The sequence below is a fragment of the Polistes fuscatus genome, unplaced genomic scaffold (assembly GCF_010416935.1).
Source record: "Polistes fuscatus isolate 324 unplaced genomic scaffold, CU_Pfus_HIC Scaffold8, whole genome shotgun sequence".
In the NCBI taxonomy this organism is placed as follows: domain Eukaryota; kingdom Metazoa; phylum Arthropoda; class Insecta; order Hymenoptera; family Vespidae; genus Polistes; species Polistes fuscatus.
Genome location: NW_025113162.1, coordinates 888,950 through 912,233, shown reverse-complemented (window position 1 = coordinate 912,233; position 23,284 = coordinate 888,950). Strand labels below are relative to the sequence as shown.

General features: G+C 35.7%; 2 protein-coding genes across 2 annotated transcripts in view; one reads left to right on the top strand and one right to left on the bottom strand.

Annotated features, from left to right (window-relative positions):
- The window catches only part of LOC122525128 (nuclear migration protein nudC), a 77,201-nt gene that overhangs the window by 1,449 nt on the left and 52,468 nt on the right, over positions 1-23,284 (top strand). The window lies entirely within an intron of this gene.
- Positions 893-14,971, bottom strand: LOC122525129 (TSC22 domain family protein 1). The gene is made up of 4 exons (XM_043647766.1): positions 14,120-14,971; positions 1,770-1,982; positions 1,149-1,413; positions 893-1,042 (listed from the first exon to the last, which is right to left on the bottom strand). Exons 1-4 carry the CDS (start codon positions 14,276-14,278, stop codon positions 1,017-1,019), a joined length of 663 nt encoding a protein of 220 aa, XP_043503701.1. The 5' UTR covers positions 14,279-14,971; the 3' UTR covers positions 893-1,016.

Genomic DNA, 23,284 nt, shown 5'->3' with positions numbered 1-23,284 from the left:
AAATGAAATACGGTGTTTAGGTTCTAACAGTTTCTTGTTGAATTGATGATTATTTAATACGCAAGTAATATCACAGTCGTGAAGGGCGATTGACGCGACCGCTCTTCATTGCTTTTCCAACATATTGATATCCTGGAACGACATCGCACGACAGAATTGTCCAGGTTTGATTTAAGGCGTTTCGTGTTAGTATGAATTAAATTACGAGCTCCTAAATGTTAATATTCTCTATCGTCGTTGTCATGTTTAGTCGATATATTACCAAATTCAAATTTCTATTAACTTAAAAGAGAATCTTTATCGTGGATTTTGAACGAGGACATCGATGCGATTTACACAGCGTACGTTAAATCGTTCGAGAACCGTTTTAATCAACGATTAGAAGTCAAGATTAAAAAAAGAAAAAAATTGCAAAAATCGTACGATCTTAGTTAGATCATAAGAATTTTCATATTTTTCTTTTCGTTTGTCTTACACATACTTTTGGATTGTATCTCGAGTTTGAGATTCGAGATTTGAACGACGATCTAGGGGGTTCGTTAGTCAATAGCATAAATATAATACAATTATTCACAAGGCGAGGGTTTTTTCGTTATTGCTATAAGCCGTACTCGCTCGTTTGAAACGGTCGTTATTATTACACAAATGTAATTACTGGGATTCACGTACCACACTTTTTGACAAGGTGCAATACAGCCTTAAAATTCTATCTCTCCAGCGAATGGTCTCAAATCATTAAAAACGCGTTTAACAAGACTCGCGCTTATATAAATACGAAATTAAACAGGGACTCTCTTCTTCGTGACTCGTGTAGCAGATTGTAGTCGTCGATTATTATCGGGAACACGATCCTTCCATGTTGTTCCTCTAATATTCTTTATTTTCTTCTTTCTTTTTCCACATCTCTTCTACGAAAGTTCGATCTTACCACGACGTATGTTGTATATGTGCTATCGCGAGGACCCCAAAGACACGTTCGCTTTTCTCTTCTCTTCGTTCGATTTTTTGATCTCGGCCTAATTGTATTTGTCGCGAGCCCTCACTGTAATCAGAAAAAATAATACCAGAGAAATTCCCGGATGCTATTTCTCGTGAAGATTCGTTTAGATTGAGAACGAGACAACAGTTCGTTGCAAAAGGACACTCACTTTCCATGAAGAGGATTCCTGCTAAGAGGCCGACCATGAATAGGAAACTCATCGTGCATACAAGTACGGTGAGCTGATTCCTCGCACACCAGGACTTCCTGTAAACGGTGGTAGGTCTGCCGAGGCCATTTACAACCGTAAAATGCGTACTGCTTGCTACCGATGCAGTATCCATTTGTTTGGGTGTTGTTACCGTTGGTGGATGCATCGCTGCGAGATTAGCCAAATTGGCGGCTGTTAGCAGCAACGTTCCCGATGCTGCGCTCTGTACAAACAGAACAGAAATTCGATCTTCTTTGAACGATAATCGAAAAGGTAAAAGTTGTAATTTGTAGAGCTGATTAAAATTTACGTTAGCTAGTGAAAGTAACTGAGTGTGGGAGAAAGAGTAGGTTTAATGACTTCGTTAAGATATAGAAGATAATGCTTAAACATTTCCAACGCTTGTTTATTTCCAGTAGGAAGCGTTCGATAGAATCTTTTCTAATATCACGATTAAACGTTATCGCGTCCGGAAAGATTGTAATAAAAATAGCACATAACCACGCTGAAGAAAAATTTATCTATTTAAAAAAAAATAATCTCAAAGAAGTATAGTAATAGACAATAAAAAATACTAACGTGTGTACTGGCTGTTGATCCCTGAGATGAAGTAGATCCTCTCGAAGGAGAATCAGGATGCAGATGATGATGATGGTGATGGTGGTGGTGGTGATGCGCCCAGCTTCCATTTTCGCTATCTTTTTCACTTCGTCCAGCCTTGGGACATCCTAAGGACGGCCTTGGGATGTGCCAGGAAAGCGGACTATCCGTCGCCGCCGCTGTTGTTTCGATCTGAAATGAAAAGAAAAAGTAAATAAAAGAAGAAAAATAGCGACATAAATCGACGCGAAGCTTCGATTGCTCAAGCGATAATGCAGCGCACGATTGCACTGCTATGCCTTGCCCGCATGTCTTCCACCTGCAACCGCACGTCGTTTATCTGTCACCAGAAAATACGACGGCTTCTTGTGTACAACGTTGGTCTCGCGCCAACGGCAGAAGATTTCAGCTCTCCATTCGTGTCACCGTAATGCGAACAAGTGTTTTCTTTTTGTAAAACTACTAACATTTTTCTACGAAATCTTTTTCTCTATTTACTTATCTTTAAATCCTGTTTGAGTACTAATCGAAGGAATGTTGTTTTTAGATTTGTCGTTTAGAATTCTTACGAGTTTTTTAATTCGATAATAAGTGACATATTAATTCGTTGAATGTATGAAAGTATTTTTTAATTTATTTTTTTTTTTTCTTTTTTCGAGCCACGAGGTACGCGAAGTTTATCAAAAGAGCAAGAAAAGATAGTCATCAATTTGAAATAATGAATATCACCGAAATAAATGATGAATAAATTTGTTATTGATTTAGTGGATTTCTCGTATTTATGTTCGTTCAAAGGTGCACATACTTCTTCAATGTTCTTCCTTCCTCGGAGGAAGATCGAGGAGAATTTGGTCGTCTGCCGGGGGCAACGAAGCGAGCCGACATTCCGGTTTTATTGTTGCACAACGACGTTCTCGAATTCCGCGCGCGTTGTTCGCTCGTTCGTAAAATCCAGGCCCACGCTCCTTGCGCACGAGTTCTAGCGATCGATACGAGCACTCGACTCTGCTTGGCTCGAGACTTGGTGTGTATAATACACCACCGTCGTGATCGTTAATTAATAATACACCGTCGACGAAAGGAATTCGATCGGCTTTAATCGATGCCTTACGAATATTCAATAATCGATTTAACGCTCGCGCTCGAATCGTGCGCGCTTATTTTTACAATGATCACCTTTCCAAAAAGTCCGAGACTTATAACCGTTTGTTGATGATAAATCTAAAGAAAAAGTACTAAAAAAAAAACTAAGAACTCTGAGTAGAAAACCAGTTTTCTGCCGTAGGTATTTATAAATCGAGATTGGAAATATCGACGTATCGAATACACGACGAATATATTCGGTTTGGGCAAGGGGTTTTTTTTACGGTTTCTGTCTATTGTTCCTTGAACTCGAAATTATTTTCCCTCCCCCACCCCCCAGTAATTTGTCAAATTTAAAATATTTCCGCGAGATTGACATTTTGTTTCCTTAATTGTTTATTTATTTGAAGTTTGATCGATTAAGTTTGCTTAATTGGCAATATTCGCACGTAAATCAAACTTATTTCACGATGGCGGCCTACCTTCGTGGCTGGGCGCCGTTCAAGGACTACTCTCCGTAGTCTAGACGAGTTTCTACATTCTTTTTCGTCGACAGTGTTGATTTAACGAATGATAGAAACGATAAACAACGACGTTGTTCAATTACGTGAATAAAAAAAGACGGGCCGACTATTATTCGTAAGCTGAAATGTTGGTTTAGTCATGGGAATCTCCGTAAAAAAACAAGTTTTCAAACCGTTAGAATTCGCGAAATTTCCAGCATATAGACTTTCGTCGTTTGGAGAAAGCAGTTATCGAGGTGCCATTAAAGAGGACGGTTATTGCGTAATGGATCTTGGAAAGCAGAAGGTATTTGTCGTTTCGTTAAATTAGTATGTGTATGTAAGCTAATAGAAAGAAAATTTCAAAGGGTTAAAAAGAGAGGATAGTCAAGGGCTATTCAAAAGAGTGGGTAAGTGAGAGAGAGAAAGAGAGAGAATGAATATGTTTCAAAGGGGGACGTTAAGGTATTTTTACGGAATTTAATACTCTGGTAAAGTAGAAGATATTTGTTGTAGCGTTGAATTAATGGAAAAGGTATATATATATTTTTAAGTAGATAGAAAGGGAATTTCAAAGGGCTAAGAAGAGATAGTAAAGGGCTAGTCAAGGGAACGAGTGAGAGAGAATGGTTCAAAGAGGGACGTCAGGTATTTTTACGGAATTCAATACTCTGGTCAGCCTCGAAGCGCCACACCTGCATCAGGTCCAAGTAACTGGACACCCTGAAACGGATTTTGAACCCGAACAACGCGTCCGCAACTTGGCCGCAACGCGTTTCACACCGCGAATGCACAAGAGAAACACTTCGATAATTCCTGTAGCTCATTGTTTCTGCCTACTTGTTTCAATTTGTCTTCGTTTATTATACCTTTTTTTCATGCTCTTTTTCAATTAATTTTTTTATTTTCATCGTCCTTGCTCGGAACAGTGACTTCTCTGGTAAAAAAGTAAGTGTAAATAAGAGACAGGCATCGAGAACACGACCTCGCTATCTTTATGATTAAAGCGTTGGACGATTAAATTTGACATTGACGCGTTCGTTCCAGCTCTGGGGGAAGAGTCTGATAATGGATCAAGCTCATTGCTCCTCCTTTAATCGAACGTACGATGCCCTTCGACGATCTCGATTTTGCAATCCCTCGATATGCTTTCTGTTATTCCTCAGTGAGCTACCTTGGAGGATTCAACGGACAATGGTTGTGAGTGCTTCGGATCATTAATAGCCATGATGCAGATAAATTAGCATTGGATCCCATTAGAGTAGAAAGGGAGAAAAAGATATATTTCTTTCTTTCTTTCATTTTATTTTTTCTTTTTTTCTTTTTTCTCATTGTTATTATTTCTCCTAATTTTTTATTTTTATTTATTATACATTTTCTTTTCTTTTCACGTAGAAAATATTCCGAAATAACATCGTACTTACCTAACACGTTTTTCGTTTTTATCTAAAGCTTACAGAGCTTTGAATCTCCTCGATTTCTATTTCAAACTAACAATCAGCAACTGGTTTTCCTTTTGCGAATAAAATGTTCTTAACATATTCGTTGGCGTTACGAGCAATATCCACATTTTTTCTATGTTGCGGCTCAAGGATATGTTTAATAACTAACGACGGGTACATTCCTACACGAATCCGCCATAATGTTATCTACGTTCGTTGAGATAATATAACGCCTTCATTAGACTTGCTGTCAGCCGACAATCAAGACATCATTGCGCACCGTCTCTTTAAGGTGAATGCAATTAAAATTGCGACTTTATGAAATACACCTAGGCTACTTTGAACTCTCTCTCTCTTTTCTCTTTTTTCCTTTTCTCGTATGTCACCGGAGACACAAATCTCTGACGTCATTTTAATCTTAAACCATTTGCTGCTCTTGCTACTACTTCCTAATGAAATATCTATTTGAGACGTTCACTTTTGCAATGGCTAAGTAATAAGGAGATAGACAAATTATGGAAAAATATACCGCGTATTGATGGAAAAAAATAAATAAAAAAAAGGAAAGAAAGAAAGAAAGAGAGAACGCAAATGTCATAATATTTGAAAGGATACGTGGCAATTTATTTCAACTGCTTAAGATCGATATTGTATGGATTAGTGTTCGAGTCCTTGGACATTCGACTCGGTTTTAGCAAGACCGTTTCGAGAAGACCAAAGTGTGTTGTTGGACGCGTTACGAATAGGATTATGAAATGGAATCGCTATTACGATGAGAGTGAGAGCATATTTGACTCTCGGTTAAGTTTAACGCGAAGAAATCATTCGGCGAGATGTAATACGTGATCAAAGTGAATAATCGTACAACCATTTTCTGCGTGGAAGGAAAAATATGGGATCAGTTTTACAAGCTCGAGCATCGAATGAGTTTAGTTGTATATTCTATTCTATAAATGGGTATCCATGATGTATACTTACATTTGTGTCTATAGATCTTCTTAATGAGAATATCGAAAGACTTTATTGATTTCGATTTGTAAGATAAAAGATAAAGATCGTTCTATCGATCAACCGATCGATCGATCGATCTCTTTTATTGTATCTACCTACATATGGTACAAATCTAAAATAAAACTCGAAAGCTAAATCGTAAATATCGGTTTCGTAGTTAACGATTATACGTACGCCTACTTCGAAATTGCCCTTGTTCCTTTTAAGTTAGATTCAGGAAAAAAATATCAAACCAATCGCGACCTACGAATGCTATTACTTCCGTTATCACGATCGTTGCTAATTAAGGTTTACTGCAAACGACTACTTATCGTTAAACTTATACACACATGCATCTATCACATATACGTTCAAGTTCGTTAATAAGAAGTGTTAAAAGTATAGCAACCGATCATGCTCTTGTCCATTTTAATCGTCCTTCTAATTTTCTGTCTTCCGTATTTTTGCATCGTGCATGGATAGATCACGAGGTCGGTTAAACTTCCAATTAGTAGATACTAGGTTGATTTGCAAGAGAAAAAAAAGGCCGTCGAAAGGTAATACGAAAGAAGGATCTTCTAGTGGTGACTCAAAAGAAAAAATAAAAAACGAAATTTATACACACGTATAAGTGTTTAACGGGAGTCCTTATCGGTAATTACCTGTCATTATTATAAACGTCTTCGATTAGAGATCGTTACATTACTAGCGGTAGCTTGTTCGATACTTATTGGTAATCGATTGATATTTCAATTCAAGGATGCATCTCAATTTATTAATGTTAACTTTGATTTATTCTTCTTTTTTTTTTCTTTTTTTTTGTCAAGTTATGACATTGATCGTTTTCTCTTGTCGTATAAAGATAACTTCGCGGAGATCAGTGGAATTGGTTTTCTTCAGAAATGTCAGCAAACAAAGCGTTAATGTTTGCAATAAGTAATTACAAGAAGATGAAATGAAAGTGGTCGTATATGTGTGTGACATATATGCATGTATGTGTACATTCCACCGGTCGTTGTCGCCGTCTTCGTGGTCGTCCAAGAACCATCTCGAAAAGAAGAAGGAAGAAAGTTGTTTCCTCATGAGAGATCTCGACGAAAATATCCTTATGTTGACCACGGATATGCGTTTTACAATGAGTCAAGAGTTTTCACCGTGTGTTGACTCGTTGGCCTTTCTGTACGCGAACACCTCGAATTATCATCAATGGGTGGTATATACCGCCACTTTCGATATATCCGTTTCGTTATGGCAGGTACTTAACGTAAGTATTATGAAAATAATTCCTGAGAGACTGTTTAAAGTTATGCCATTGCAATGCAAACGTGAAAAGGTTACGTTAAACGTGCTTTTATGTAGGTGGATTTTTTTTATTTGGTTGAAATCTTTCCCTTCAGCCTTCAAAATTTGAACGATTAGAAAGCAATGTATAGGAGAATGCAAACGTGGGATGATGTGTTTCTGTGTCTCGTCTTGAACTTATATACTTGTTTCCTTTTTTCATTTTGATCGGAGTCATAAAAGCCGTCGAAAGTTGTGAAAACTTTCAAGAGTCATATTTTCTTGGTCATAACAAATATACGTGAATAAGAAAAGCCGCGAGAAAAGTACGCCATTGCAGAATTTTATTCTTTTCTTTTTTTTTTTTTTTTTTTTTTGAATCGATTTCTTCGTTTTTAATGGAGATTTATGTATTTTGAAAGATTTTTAATTTACAAAAAAATCTCTAACCATATTATTTACGAGCTAGGAATTTCTCATTTCTCGCTTTGAAATTACGCAAGTATGTCTGTGTGCGTGTGTAGGTGCATTATCGAGACTATATCGGCCGTGTAAAAGATTTCATTAATTCTTGCAATTTACATGCTCGCTTGATAATTCTCTTCTTTCTAGTCCCGTGTTCCCATTACTTTTCTTTCCCAATCCAACAAAGAATTTGCTATCTCGTTTATCTCATTCTGTTAGGCCACGATTAGTAAGTCCTTCGCAATCGCTCATGGCGATTCGTCAAACGTAACGAGCTCTATGTATCTCGTTCATTCGTGTTGCGAATGTTCATTTTACATAGTAACCAACGATGTCACCTGATCATTTTCGTCTCCTCAACTTGAAATAGTGTGAACAGCTCCTTGCGTTGTGTATAATTAATACCCAATTAACACGTTTCTCTCGTCACTTCATAACGCCACTTAACAATCTACATAACAATTTTTTTCATTTCGCAATATAAAAGTACACGTATCAAATATGTAATTTCATGTGAATATTATTTTTTGAATTTGACATCCAATCCAAAATTTTTCGAAATTATTAATCATAAAAAATGTCAGGAAAATTATACGATTCGAGATACATATTCATACAAATTTATCATATATGTATGTAATTTTATTTGAATTTTCTCTTAAAATTTTGCATTCAATCAAAAATTGTTCGTAATCAGGAGTCATCTAATTTTGATTTATTCTTTCCAAGAAAGTTATACGATTTGATGCATATTCATATGAATATATCATACACGTAATTTTATTTGAATTTTCTTTTTGCATGTAGCATCCAATTGAAAATCATTCGTAATCAGGAACCATCAAATTTTTGTTCTTTTTCTTTTTTTTTTCTTCTAGGAAGTTATAAGATTAGATACATATATCAAATACGTAACACAGTCCTACATTTTTTTTCGATTTTAACATCCAATCAAGAATCCTTCGTAATTAAGAATCATCGAAATGTTGTTTTATTAGGTTTTTTTTTCTTCCAAGAAAGTTACGCGATTAGATTCGAGTTTGACAGGCTCTTCGAAAGTAGAAAAACAAGTGATTACGATTCATAATAGATAGCAGAGTTACATGAACATAGGTAGGAACGTTGGATATCGAGATGAAAGTATTATAATTTCGGTCTCTTTTGACCTTACTACTTCAACACTTTCTTTTTTCATCTCGGTAGAAATTTGCCTTATGACATAAACGCAGACTCTTTCGCTCGGGATACACCCACATTTCTCAACTACTTTCTTCTTTTCTCGCGTCATGGTCAAGCATCAAACGTGACGATTACTTCCGTTCGTGAGATGAAAAGCTTAAAAGAACCGCATGCTATTCATATTTTTTTTTCTACTATACCATAGAAATATATTATTTTCTGAATAAAATTATTGTTAGAAGATATTAGTTGATTCTAATGATAGAAAAGAATTTATTTAAATAAACGATGTTCTATTTCGAAATAATTATTTACGAATCGCCATCATTAGTTTACCATATTATATTTAATTTTTTTAAATGTCAAGATTATCGGATTCCAACTAGAAGAAAACTCGAATTTAATCTAATGTATTTACTAGACCTTCATTTATTAGGCCTTCTCTAGGTCGTTTAGAATAGATTTTTTTTTTTCAATACCCATCCAATTTACATATACAACATTAATACAGACGTTGAACAAGTGGTATGTTTCGTTGCGCCATCGTTAGAAGTTACGTTTCATCCTAACTCGTAAGCAAGTATTCAGAGGAAAGTAATAATTTCTCTAAGCTCGTTTTTCGGCCATTCACATCCATGAATATTAAAGTTTATCGATCTAATAAAACTTTAATGATACACAAAATTCGATCGTTTCAAAATAGTTCTCTAAATCTTCTGTTAAATAATTTTGCATATATCTTTTTTTTTTTTTTTTTTTTGTTTTTTTTTTTTTTTTTTTTGAAAAAAATATTTACCTGCAACGAGGAATATTAGAATGATTTCAATCGGTTGGCACTCCTTGGAATCTAGGATACGTTCGATTTCAATCGAGCGAATGTTGAAGTTCGCGTTCTAGTTTTAAAAGTGAACGCGTTTGGATAACCTGTCGTCGTTCTTTTAGGTGCCACCTTTTCATTTTTTATTTTCACATTTTTTTTCTGTTATAAGGAAGGGATCCAGCTGTGTTACGTGTTTTGACTTCGAAAAGAACTACGAATACGAATGATCAAAACAAATCTCTGAAGTATTTACATCTACTATATGTCCTCGTTACTTTTTACTTTCGAGAACCTGTGACACACCTGTATGTATCATGTAAATGATGGTCAACAGGAAGAAATAATTTGTTTTCAGCATATTCCATGAAAATTCATAAAATTGGATTTTTTATTTTCGAGCTAACCAAAGGAAAAGTTATCTTCAGCAATCTTGCTAAACTAGCATAGATACTTTCCTTACGTAATTAATGTCTTGACTAACATTAGCTGTTACGATATCATCGTTCAATCATCATCATCATCATTATCATTATTTTCGAACGCTTTTACTTAATGTTCATATCCTAGATGTTCGTTCGTATGATACAGACATCTGTTCTGTAGATTTCATTCCTATTAAATGGATGTGTCAGCTGGTACATAAACGCATAGAGTACTCAACGTTACACGATGATCTCGTAAGTCAAGGACAGACCAGGTGTCCGTCGTGTGTCCGTCGTAGGACAAAAAAAAAGTCGACAATTTATTGAGTACAGTTTCTTCGTTAGGTTGTCACGAAGTAAAGCTTGTCAACTCGGTTAGATCAATTGATCTCTGTTTTCATGAATTAAGGACTCTTCGATAGCGGCAGCGGCGCCAGAATGATTCAGTGACAGGGGAATAACGATCGATATCGCCTTTCAATGATCAAGATCAATGGGGTAACTTTTTTCCTTCAGGCTAAGTCCGTTTCCACGTGCATTTCTTAAACGAAAGGATAATTGTTCTAAGCAACAGGATATTAAATACGATACTTTATCAATCTGGTTCTACTTTTAACCGCAACATTTATTTTATTTCAATTGGTAACTCGAACGTTACTCGCAGTGCCACAAAACTGGTACAAAAGTTGCAAAAATTGTATTTTTTATTTTACACGGTTTCCTGTTCCTGTCTTTTATTTTCCAAAACCTATTTTGTTCTACCATCAGTTAGTTATTCATGTAAATTTATATTATGAAAAGAAAAGTGAGCGATTGTATCGAGAGCGAAAAAGAATTTTGAACGATGGACCTTGAAGTGTACAAAAAAATTAGGAACTTAAATTTAGACCTTTCGTTCCGTCTTCCTTTTTTTCATCTTCTCTTAAGCAGGCGGATGTTAATCTTGTATGGGGCTTTCCTAACCGGTAACGTAACGCGACATATGGTTGGCTTCACACAACCGGTAGATTATTCCGTTCAAGATATACGAGCGAATCGGCAACGTGGCGACTACGACAAGAAGATAACTTTTAACGTCAATGGATCCTGAGCAAAGTGAAATCCCTCGTCAGAATCGTCGGTGTAACGCCGCGGAACGGCGCATTCTTTTTAAGGTCAATGGCTTCCTCTCCAGTTGTCATCTCATAATGGATTCGTCCTTTACGTCGACGAAAATATATTTTCTTTGCTAGAAAAATTAATTTTTTTTTCTCTATTTTTTATCATCAATAAATAGAAATTTACAATGCTAATTAAATTGTTTCTATTTACATTTAAATTTTATAGGCTAAAATAAGACTTTGTTTTTTTGTTTGTATCTTTGTTAGCCTAAGTTTAAAAAACGCATTGAAACCATCTACCTATTTTTTGAGATTCCTAAATCCGAATGATAATAAGAATCCATCTTTCGGTGATTAGCAGTAACAGTAATGATGATATCGTATAATAATTGATTTTTTAGCTACCGGAAACATGTTTATTCAATAGATGAGACTCCATAGATTTTTGTTTGTCGTACAAATAATCGATAGGATTGCTGTCTTTCATTCTACGTGTCCTTCCACTTTCAGTTCGAATCGTTTGATCGAATATTACGAGATATTTTCAGGAGTTACGAATGTTGACGATTGATCGAAATCTATCTGACGTTCTCTTCAAACTTATATGTATATCTTATTTAATTCTTAAAACAAAAAAAAGAAAAAAAAGATAAATCACGTAAGCGCCTTCCCCAATCTTTCCGCCATCTCTCCGGAGAAATTATCAAGATGATTAAATGTAAAGTTGCATGTAAATAATGATTAAAGTCGATTTTAAATGAAGAGTTAAAAGAGTTCTCTTATGACATGGCTTTCAAGGAGATGCAAATATCTAAGGACACACTTAACACGCCTCTTTTAAATTGCTCCCAGTCCATAAATTAATCTCAAGCGTGAGATATCGATCAAACGCGAGTTATCGCCAGGGGCAAGGAAAGACCCTCGAGGTTTATTATCTCGGATATTATTCCTACTGGCGAACTGTAAACGTTGAAACATTAAGAATTATGGAACTCGAGCTGTGCACGAGACGACTTACAAGTTATGTAGTAGTAATAGTAGTAGTAGTAGTAGTAGAAGGTGTTTGGTCACCGCCTTTCTTTAAATATATTTCGAGTAGGTAACTTTATGGTCTGGTGTAAGTCACGTCCATGACGTCTCGTAAATATCGAGCCCATCTTCGAATCTCAAAATGTCAAATGTTTTTTGATAAATAGGTACATCAGAATTCGGGATTATTTTACGTCGAGATTTTGAAGAACTTTTAGGTTCTGATTTATCATGCGATCCTTATTCTCTTTTATTCTTTCTTTCTTTCTTTTTATTGCAATAATAATAATAAGCGCGGATAGATGATCTTTGATAAAAGATGCACGATTGTGCATAAAATACGTTAGACCAATTAAGTATATATCTATATTGGTGTGTGGCAGAAGTAACGGTACCGTGCTTGCGCCTGCCACCGTTCCAATGAGAGAATGTTGCTGATCCAGGATGATTAATTAAGTTTCCTGATGTAGAAGTAACAGTGGGGTGTACGCGTTAACCTCAACATTAAGCGATAATTATTTATGACATCAGAATAAAATAAGTATTTACGTTCTGCTTATATATATCTAAAAACCCCGCATATTTCCGACCCTGACTTCTTAGCGGTGTTAAAAGATAAAAGTTCGTGATGAAACAAAAAATGGCTACCGGTCGAAAAGAGAATTTCACTACAACACGTTCTTGCATACTTTCACAAATGTTAGCTCGTGAGTTAATATTTGACACCGATGTAACGTATTACGTTACTTTTAAACGCAAATGTTTTTTATTTCAATCTCTTTCTCACTTTTTTTTCATCTCCAGGTTTTTATCTCAACAATCGATTAACTGGATTCGGTTGGAATCTCGTTTTTGCGTTACATAAAACTGCGCCAAGTGTCAGGTTCATCGAGTATTCACAACGAGTGAGGCTATAGCGTAACGGATACTTGCATGCCCATGAACTTAAAAGAATATTTTTATCAAAATACAGAATTTATTATAGATTGTACTTAATCATTTATGCGTTACGCTTTTCCTCACGCGCGTTCTTACAACTTTTAAACATTTAGATTATCTTTGAATATAAGATAATCAAAAGAAAAAAATAATTTATCTTTAGTGAAATAGATAATAATCGAGCTAACAAATTCTCAGTTGTACTACTCTCTCTTCTATTAAACGTTGTCGATATAGAAATTATTTTGTCACAGATTGTAAAGTCATCTAACTTTCATTGTTCATTCGTCTAGAGTTCCAACATTGCTTACACTCGATATTAATGAAGTATTATCGCTTGTGTAATAATCTCTCTTACACGCACGTTTTATTTTCCTTCCATTTTTTTGTGTCATGATCGTTCATAAACACTTCCCGATTAATTCTTTCAATCATCGAGAGTCTGATATCAACTATAGTGAAAATAACGAAATAGAAAGCCGAGTCAGAGAGAGGAAGTAAAAAGAGTTGTTAAACTTTATAAGAGGGGAGTTACGAGGAAGAGAAGATTCGCGATATTTCCGCGATGCGTTACTGATTCAGGATCTTTATACTACCGGTTAAAAGAAGGTAAAGAAAAAGAAGTAACGAATGTGACGAGATATGGTAGTTGTTGGAGAATCGACTGATATATACCGAGTGAGACGTTTAAAACACACTACCCGAATAACTCGATTGGTATTAGTGATAAAACAAAATGTGTCATAGTAAACGTAATTTCGAAGGATAACATAAGCCCATATGAATATATCTTTTTTTCTTACCTCAATTTTAGCTCCAGCTTTTTAAATATTTTTTTACATAAAAAATAAAAATATAAAATATAACATAGTAAATACGTTCCACGTGTATAACGTTGGATTATGCCATTCTTGAAACCAAATAAGTACCGTCTGACATATTATTTTCTATCACCGACAGCAATCGAGTTATTCAGATGACCTGTTTTTTTTTTTTTTTTTTTCTTTAGTATTTCATTCGATATATAAAAGTTCGTACGTATGTTGTAGAAGAGCATGATTGTGCTCTAAACTTACATGTCTAACAACATCCTTGTAGTCATCATTAGATGCATCTTCGACGTTGATTTGAATCCCTGGCATGCGGTGCGGTGTCGATTCCTCGTGAAAGCAACTGGACAGAGCATTCTCCTGTTCGTTATTAGTAAAGGTCGATGACTCTTCCATTTTCATCATTCGTTGAATTTTTGATCGATTTAGTAATAGTTATATTTAGAAGCTGCTCTCTTCCAGGTTGCACTCTTCAACTTTCTTTTATCTCTTTTATATTCTTTTTACAATTACTCACGGATTCCACAAGAAACCCCACTCGATCACCCCCGAAAAAATTCACGTGCGCTCTGTGACGAAATATCCTCTCTCTTTTTCTTTATTTCTTTCTTTAGCAAACCAATTGAGTCCTAATCCTAGAAACCTTCTCAAGAATCAAGGAACTTTGACCTCGTATTAGAGCGAGTAGATATCTCAGATCTACACAACACACCACGTCCTTTCTCTCCCTCGAATAAGAGCTGAGAGCAGGACGAATGAGTGTCCTATTCCTTTCTCTAGGTACTTGAGTTTCTATGTAAAGTATATCAACAGGTCGAGTTTTCCTTTTTGATTATTTCGAACAAAATTGTGTGCACGGATTCACGTGATTAAAATAATAAAAGTTAGGGGTTGAACCTAGTGTTCGATCACGTGCGAATTTTTCTTCTTCTATATATCTACATATATATTCATGTGTATGTGTATATAAATATAGATATATATGTGTGTGTGCGCGTGTGTGTGTGTATGTGTGAGTTCCGCACGCCGTTTCGTGATCGTCTCTCTCGCACGCGTGCGACTAGAGCCGCCGTCGCATCTGGCCTTTGGACTGGCTGGCAGGAGACCACAAGATCGGTTTTATACCTTCGTATCTCCCACTCTGTGCACGTTGGTCTCGCTTCGCGAGCTCGCGAGCAGGCACGTCGATCCTGCACACGGGCAGTTCCACCACGGCCGAGAGGATCGATCTTTTTTTCTTCCTCTTTCCCCTCCTCCTGCACGCATACTCGCACGCGAGACACAACATATAAGATAGAATAAGACCCATCGTGACTATGTGCAAGTATATTATACGCTCGGCTCTAAACGCAAGGACGATCGACAGGAGGAGGACAAGAGAGAGAGAAGTAGGTGGGAGGGGGGAAGGGTCTCCTCTCGTGCCCTAGCTCTCCCAGTTCACTCGACAACCGATACTCGATCATTTTTCCACTTTCCATTTTTTTTTCTTCTCTGCTACATTTTTTTCTTCTTTTTCTCTCTCTTTTTATTCCTTACTACCTACCACCTACCTACCTACTCGTTTGTAAGTAGATAACGAGGCCTTACCACCTGTTACCTCTGATTTTACTAAGTGTTTATTTCATAGGATTGTCTAACACTCAACACGCTCGAATCAGATCTTTGGTAGTTGGAGTTTTCAACTAGACACACGTATAATCTTATCATTATCGTTTTACTTGACTCATACGAATTAGTTCGAAATTTGAGAGAACGAAAGAGAATAGCTTAATTTTGTATCGATATTATTAATGATTATTCATTGTCCGAGATGTCTGGATTTTTTAACGTGTCTTTTTTTTTTTTATTTAATTTAATTTATTATTTTCACCGACGAATATTCAAACGAATGAAATCATCGTTTATATACTTTCGTTTTTTATTTAGTTCTTTCAACGTCGGGTGTCTTGTTTTTTTGTTATTAATTATATCGCATTCCAGGAGAATATATCGGAATGTGACTTCGTTTCGTGCTAATTTGTAATCTACATTGAAAAATATTTTATATTTCATTCTTCCTTCTCCTCTTCCCCCCTCTTCCGAGCCCCTCGTTCTTAAAATCGCACGATTATTCTCTTATCTTTTCTGCCTGCCACCGGTTTTATGTCACTTTATTAAAGGAAGAAAAAAATAGCACTTTTATATCTCCGACTACTCCCCGCACGAGATTTTATTTTAATTTCTTCTTTGCGTACACCGATCGCGCCACAGCTCGCTTGTCTCATCTTTCTGCGGCTCGTATATCGGCCGTGTCTGGACAGCAACCTCGAGCGAGTTCTTTGCTTCTCTACTACGTGGATTATAAGAGTTCTCCTGGATGACCAAAACGAGGAAAGAGCTATTGTATCCTTCTCGCTGGAAACCTGTTCCTCCTTTACTTTGTATTTTTATTTTATTTTCTTCCTTTTTGTTTTGTTTTTTGTTTAATGCAAACATGCGTAGGTAATTCTCGTTTAAGATAAGGAGCAAGACAAATTCTGTCATTTATTTTAAAAATTTTTTTTTTCTTTTTCTTCTTGTCTCGACTTACTTACTTTGTGTTTCGAATGAAAAAGTTGCATTTGTTTCTTTTCTTTGGTACATTTGACCGAGGCGCTGTCATAATCGTTTGGTACTACACCAATGTGTTTAATATCATGAAAGCTGATGGTCGAGCGAGCATCGTCTATATTTCATAATTCTTGGTGCAACTAGGAGATATTCGCGTGGGAGGATAGAGATTCCCGTGCAGGTAATTCCGTAGCAATCGTATAACAGTCTAATGTCCCGTTACGACAGAATTCATGACGTGAAATCCGGGTCATGATAGAACGCTGTCGTGGATGATCGTATGTAAGTACTGTTCGATCAGGATAATACTATTTCACATTTACCAAATCATGTTAATATTTAAAATAGATATACCCTGACATCAGTTGAATAACGCGTTTGTTCCTATTTTAAAAGCAAACATCTTTAAAGATATATGTATATTATTTCGTAGAAATAATTCAAATATCTAAGAAGAAACATGATTCATGATCCGAGTTACATTTAGTTATAAGAAAACTTCACGAATTTCGTGTTCTTGATTTTTCCTACGTCATTTCTTGTAAGATTACATATTTCTTACACCACTAAACGCAAGGTTGCTCGACAAAGCATTCCCGTTCCCTTCCTTGACCAATACTTTCGTAACCTTGAAATTTTCGACGAAGAGTAAAGTCCGGGAAACCAATAACGAGCAACCAATTACCCAGTATACACCCTCAAAATCATTAGCTCGCTTCATTTCTCGGAAAGAAGAAATCGATGCGTCATGCTGTAATTCACACCGACAGGTATAGCAGCAAAAAGGGGAGATCTTAGGTTCGATCTCTGTCTATCTTTCTCCCCCCTCTCTCTCTCTTTCTTTCTGAGTCAGCAACGATCTTTTCCGATCTTTTTGATGCCGAGGACGCGGAAGGCGTAAGCAAGCTCGTTAAAAGTCGACTATTCCTTCAGGCATCGTTCCTTTTAACAACTACGATAACGAGGTGGAGAATAAGAAGAAGGAATTATATATTCCGATCAGGAGGTAAACCATGCTCTCTTAGAAATCGCTCTATTTCGGGCAAGGACTTGAGAACAGCTTCCTTCCTGTTAAGAGTTGAGTCGTCATCGTTTGCGTTGCGTTTGCGTTTGCGTTTGCGTTTGCGTTTGCGTTTGCGTTTGCGTTTGCGTTTGCGTTTTCGTTTGCGTTTGGGTTTGCGTTTGGGTTTACATTTGCGTTTGCGTTTGCGTTTGAGTTTGTTTTAAATACCGCCTCCGAGCAGCACTTCTCAGCCTAGAGAACACTTACTACTACTTCTCGCGAGGTCGCGAATCTCGCAAAACGATCTCGATTGCTAACACGACGTTAAGTGCCTCTTTCTTTCTCTCTCACTCTCATTTCTTTCTGTTCACCTCCACTTTTTCTTCTCGTCCTCCCGACCTCCAGTTTCCCCAAGCCAAGAAATTACGTGGCTTCTTTCGAAGGCACACCGATCTTTCCGCACGTAGACTCTCAACATCTGTTCGCGAAATTCGTACTTTTGAACGCTACGTGTACCCTCCCATCTTCTTATTATTTTTCTTTTCTTTTTTACTGCTACGAAATCGACCTTCGTACACGATGAGCCCGAGATACCACGAAATTCGTGACGAATTCTTGACAATTTCAAAATCTATCGACGCATGCATCGATTTTACGCAATACGAAGGACGAGTGGCATCATTCGGTATACTAACTCTTCAATCGAGGTTAAAAATCGATATATCGATCGGCCGATTGATCCTTCGATCGGATACTTTTTGCATACTTCTTCCTTGAGCGTATTTGCTAGGATAATTACGAACGACGACTGTTTGTGTGTGAGAGATAAGATATTATATACATCGCGAAGGAATGGACGATCGCGTGACAATTTTCATTGAACGAGTAAACGAATAAAGATAATCAATCGACATTGGCTCCTTGTATCCTTCTTATTGGATTCAAATTTAAATCGCAAAATTATACGGGACGCGTCTAGAAAATAATAATCCTTCGTATTCAAGTCTACGCGGTTTTGTTTGTTTGTTTATTCGTTCGTTTGTTTTTTTCTGTATTTTTTTTATTCATTAACGCAAGAAGAAAAATTTGATTCGTAAGAAGACGCTGAAATCATTGTGAAAACTAATTAAAATTCTTCATCTTTCCTCGAACAACAACTTCGAATGACCAGTTTGAATATCCCCATAGAATGGAAATGAAGATAATTTGATTTCAAGTGCATCGTTCGAATCATGTTATTCTTTAAAAAAAAAAAAAAAACTTATTATGAAAATATAATAAACTGGTCGTTATATGATTTTATCCTAAGGAATTTTGATGAAAAGAATCTCTCAGTTTTTGAAATATCGTTTTATAAACCTAAAATTATCCTGAACAAAAAATTCTCCGATACACGTAAGCTTGTTTGAAAACAAAATTATATGAACAATTTATTTTAAATCTCAATTTTATTCATATATAAAAGAGTGTATGCCCCTAGGGCACACGCTTTAATATTATAATAAGGGACATAGATTTTTGAGAGATTCAAATTATTTTTTCTTATTTCTTTAGATACACTCGTCACAACGACTATTCTAATCTACATAAATACTAAACATTAGTCAAAGAATTTCGAGTTGTTAGGCGGAAGTCGAAGAGTTAGAGATCCAGATCCCATTCAAAATCTTTTTACCTGCGTCGTCGTACATCATTGTCTCTCTCTCTCTCTCTCTCTCTCTCTCTCTCTCTCTCTTTCTTTCTTTCTTTCTCGATCTTTCGGCACTGTCTATTCAGTCTCTTTCGATCGAGCAAGGTCAAAACTTTCGACAGCTTCCTGATCCATGTCGCTCTATACGTGCTTCGCTTACATACTTGCATGAGTGCCTGCGTGCGTGCGTGCGAGTAAGCACACGTTGCTAATAAAAGAGAGAGAAAGAAAGAAAGATAAAAAAAAGTCGAACGTTCAATGGTAATATCAATCGTTTCCGATCGCGAGCAAGGTTAAAAGGGATTGGTTCTTATAGTATTCCTTTCAATCTTTCTTTCTCTCTCTCTCTCTTTCTTTCTGTTTCTCTCCGTTGTCTCATTATTTATTTTCCTTCTCTTTCTTTAGAGCGAAGAAAAGAAAAAGAGAGAGAGAGAGAGAGAGAGAGAGAGTGTGTGTTTTTGTCCTTCTTCCTTCCTCTTACTCGTCTTCATCTACTTCGGAATTTATTTCGTTAACAGCCCATCGGGTGGTCGTACAAACCTTCGCTCCGTTAAAATTAATTACTCGTCCATCTACCTGTTTCTCACCTTCGAACATCCTGTTGGTGATCGCATGGCGATTGTTCAAAGTCGCAAGATAGTAATAAGAAAATCTCGCCTTTTTGTTTTATTTATTTTTGAATGTTTAATGTTGTCGATTATTCAAAATACATGTTATTGATTTACTATGAGAGTTTCTAGGAAATTGTTTGCATTGATCCTTCATTTGGGATACTCTTGAGAATTAGAATCGTGCAAATGTTGGCTGATCAGATTCTGTGTGTGCGTGTATTTGTATATGTAAATCTATATATAGCATACTATCAGCTTTACTAAACGTTGAAGAGAAAGATAGAAAGAGAGAGAGAGACAGGCAGACAGACGAAGGATGACTAGACATGTTCGTTCGGTCCATCCTGAACTCGCCTTGCTCGTAGAGGGATTATGCAGATAGTGACCCAACGAAGATGCACGTTGCAGAGCTCAGGGACGAAAGTGGCCTTTGCATATTCATGATTCTCCTATCGGACGTTCATTGTAGTATCGTTGTACCAAAGATCTTAACCGATGATACATCCTCTTGGTCAAAAGTTTAAAATCGACGTTTGATTATCTTTGCGTTTATTTTAATTCTACGACAAAATGATCGTACTTTTTATGATGGAGAATAAATGATGCATTTTGTATTTAATATATGTAAATGTAATATAATATTATTATAAATAATATATATATATATATTGCATTATTTTTATATTCCAAAAATATATAAATATATATGTAAAAATTTAAATTATACCCGATATATAAATTACATATGAATTTAACGAAATAAATGATAGCTTTAAATTATGAAACTTTCCCTATTCTCGTCATAGAAGATGCTCTTTCATGATGAAATCTAAATGGGTGGGGTAACTGAAATGCCTTTCGGTCGATAAGGTGAATTCGAGACATTTAAACTAATAACTAAATATTCCTGGGAAGTTAAAAATTATAGGATGAAAGAAAAGGTGATTGCAATGAAAGGTCTGAGATGTTATAATTCTGAGTGAGCGCGATCGGAATCATAATTAGTAAACGGATATCCTTGTGCTCGACGTAAGATGCCATTGAGATAATCCTGAATAATCATTTCATATTATATTTAGATCGCACGAATATATATATATATACTCTATTTTTCAACCTAAATAACTTCGTAACAGCAAATGTTGCATTCCTCGCACGTTGACATAATTTATAAACTTTCAAACATTCAAGTCCTATTATTTATTCGTCCTATTAAATTAGTTTTCTTGAAATCATTTATCCTGACACGTTTAATAAAATATTATGAACGATAATGAGTAATCAGGAAAGATCCTTGATATAAATTACAAAATTAACATAATTTACGAAATAGGAAACACTTAACTGCAACTATTTCTTCGTTCTCAACAGTTCCTATTAAATTGGTTATCTTGAAATCTTGGATCCTGACACGTTTCAATGATGTATCAAAAATTGTAGACGTAACCCGGAAAGATGTTTATCAATCTTACAATGGATAGATTGACAGGTGGATCGACGGGTTTGATTCGTTTGCAAGTCTTGATTAACTAAATGAAGTTTTTTCAACAGGAATCCCATGATGTAAGTAATGCAATAGTTGTTTGTTACGTTGTTAGGATTATGTAGATGTAGTGGAGATTCCAGTCAAATTGATCGACTTAGGCGGACCCCGCCTATGCATAGAGTCCGTTTCGAGACGTGAATGCGTTCTCTATGGTGTTGAATATCTATGTTCGAGAATGTCTTCGTGCGGGAAGCAGAACCAGACCCCGAACCCGGACACGGTTCCCTCAGTCTCATACATTACGTTATTGCAACGTTGTTACCGATTCGATCGACCGTTTATCTAATCGACCCAGAACCGTATATCCGTGCCCGTGAACTCGAGACACCCGGTATATATAAAATTTACTCTACGGTTAGTGTACCTTAAAATCCTACATTGTTACGTTCACTAGATTTTTGTTTGGAAACTAATTATATATAGCGTTTAGGATTAAACAAATTTAGAAATAAATATACGTTAGTATACTTTTAATACATACTTAATGAGTTTAACTTGAAAGCTTTATTTATAATTAGTGAATTCAATTCTTTTATTGATTGGTGGTGCAGTGAATACGCACAGAAATGTGTAAAAAATATGCCAAAGTATGTAAAACATATACAGCATACGAAATATACAATTATATACAAATTCGCAGTCTATTAGTATTGATTTTTGATGTTTAGTTTATTCATGCATAAACAAGAATTAATAAAAGAAATTTAATCAACTTTCATAAAGGATAATGAGCCAGTTTAACGATGGATTTCGAAGAGGACGGTACGTCGAATTTATATAATATTCATTTTCTTCGATTAATTATCAATTATTTAAGATATATCACAAACTCTAATGTACTTTACTAATATCTTGGATTGTTTAAACTTAAATACATTTTTTTTATATTCCTGACCAATGATAACTTTAAGTTTAAAATTTTTACGTAACTTTTATAAATTATTTCACGAATTTTTATTTAGATATATTACACACATTGTATTAGTATAATTGGTAACAAATATTTTTTCACATGTATCCGAGAATTTTTGTGAATATTGAATTTTTTCTTTACGATTAAGAGATTCATAAAATATTTGTACATTCATAAGGGTACTGCAAGCCGAAAAAGTATGAAGACCACTGCTCTAAAGGAATTAATTTTTCGTATGAATATGAGAAACTTTTGGTTAGTAATGTATGCATGTGTTTACCGTTTTCACCATGTCATCTTATCGAACCTTTAAAAATTTTCCATCTCCTAGTTTCTTCTGTTAATCGAAGTGAGGTCTGAGATTTCGTAATGATTCGAGAAATCGTTAAATCTAGGATAAAACGTTTGTTCAGTTTTATCCGCCTAACTAACGGTATCTAAGTATATTCAAAAGATTTTAATCTTTTAATCAACATCTTCGATCTCTCGATCAATTTCCATGAACAGAACGATTATCTGTATTTAACTTAAGCGCACGTGTTTGTCTCTCTATTCTTAAAAGATAGGTAACGTTATTTTCCAGAAACCGTCGACGGTTTATAATGATGTAACGCGCGTAACGCCCAATTAACGGATTCGCAAGGTAAGTTGGTAATTAACATCCCGGACTTTGAAGCAGGTGAATCATGCTCGTCAAATTGTTCTTCGCGTCGATCTTTTTCTCAACGAATTATACCGAGTAGACGTTTCAATTTCAATTTCATAGTGAAAAAGAAAGGAGGAAGAACACGTAGAAAACCTCTAACTTTGCACCTGTAATTATGTAGTTTTCTTTCTGCATACATTGACTACCGGAAATTGCATCTTGACAATTGGTGATAATCTTAGTTTAACATTCGTTCAACGATTATATCATAACTCTCTTTTAAATATCTTACGTGTTTGTTGTACATGTGTATTAGTAAAATATTGTTAAAACGAAGACTTATACAATGTCATCGTTAGCATAACTTTTATTTGTTAGCCGATAAGCCTTAGCCTAAGTTAGCCTTTTCTCAC